At 65.2% G+C, this 1,120-nt stretch overlaps 1 protein-coding gene across 1 annotated transcript in view; it reads right to left on the bottom strand.

The window, feature by feature from the left end:
- Positions 1-6: 6 nt before the first annotated feature.
- The window catches only part of LOC102041423 (growth/differentiation factor 11), a gene marked incomplete at its 5' end in the record, with an annotated part of 1,793 nt that continues 679 nt past the window's right edge, over positions 7-1,120 (bottom strand). The window contains one exon of the mRNA XM_005431288.2: positions 7-393. Coding sequence (XP_005431345.1) covers positions 13-393 — 381 coding nt within the window. The remainder of the gene's footprint in view (positions 394-1,120) is intronic.

The raw sequence follows: 1,120 nt of genomic DNA, 5'->3' as shown, positions 1-1,120 counted from the left end.
GGGAGGGCGGCTCTAGGAGCAGCCGCAGCGATCCACCACCATGCCGGGGATCTTGCCGTAGATGATCTGCTGCTTGTCGTTGAAGTAGAGCATGTAGATGGGGGACATCTTGGTGGGCGTGCAGCAGGGCCCGGCCGAGCCGCGCGGGTTGGCCTGCTGCACCAGGTGCGTGTGCGGGTACTTCTGCATGAACATGTACTCGCACTGGCCCGAGCAGTAGTTGGCCTTGTAGCGCTTGGGGGCGATGATCCAGTCCCAGCCGAACGCCTCGAAGTCCACGGTGAGCGGGTAGCGGCAGCAGCGCGACTCCGTGGAGTGCTCGTCGCAGTCCAGCCCCAGGTTCCGCCGCGAGCGCTTGTTGTTCTCCAGGACGCGCAGCTCCATGAAGGGGTGCTGGGGACAGCGACAGCGGGGAGGGGACACGGGGGACAGGGGGACAGCGGGCAGGGGACTGCACCGGGGACAGCGGGGAGGGGACAGGGACAGTGGTGAGGGGACAGCGAGGGACGGGAGGGGACGCAGGGGACAGCAGTGAGTGGACAGGGACAGCCGGGAGGGGACAGACATAAGGGGACATGGACAGTAGTGAGGGGACAGGGGGACAGCAGTGAGGGGACAGCGACGGACGGGAGGGGACAGGGACAGCCAGGAGGGGACAGCCGCGAAGGAACACGGGACAGCCATGAGAGGACAGGGGATAGATGCGAGGGGACATGGGACAGGCACGAGGTGACAGATGTGATGGGACAGTGGTGAGAAGACACACGGGACAGCCATGAGGGGACAGCAGTGAGGGATACAGGGCAGCGGTGAGAGGACACAGGGGACAATGGTGAGGACAATGGTGACACAGGGTCCCCGCTGCACCCTGCTCCACCCAGCCTGGCTGTGCTGTGCCCGGAGGTGTCACCAGCCCCATGGAGGTGGCGGTGTCCCCACAGATCTGCCACCCGTCCCGTGGAACTGCCATCAGTCTATTGAGGTGTCCCCAGCTCCACAGAGCTGTCACTGTCCCCATGACCTGTGATCATCGTCCCTAAACTGCCACCACCCCTTGGAGCTGTCACTGTCCCCGAGCCACATCTCCTGCCTCCAGAGCCGCTCCAGCACCCCCCCAGCG

Source organism: Geospiza fortis, unplaced genomic scaffold (assembly GCF_000277835.1).
Source record: "Geospiza fortis unplaced genomic scaffold, GeoFor_1.0 scaffold647, whole genome shotgun sequence".
Lineage (NCBI taxonomy): Eukaryota > Metazoa > Chordata > Aves > Passeriformes > Thraupidae > Geospiza > Geospiza fortis.
This window is presented reverse-complemented; position numbering and strand designations above follow the sequence as displayed.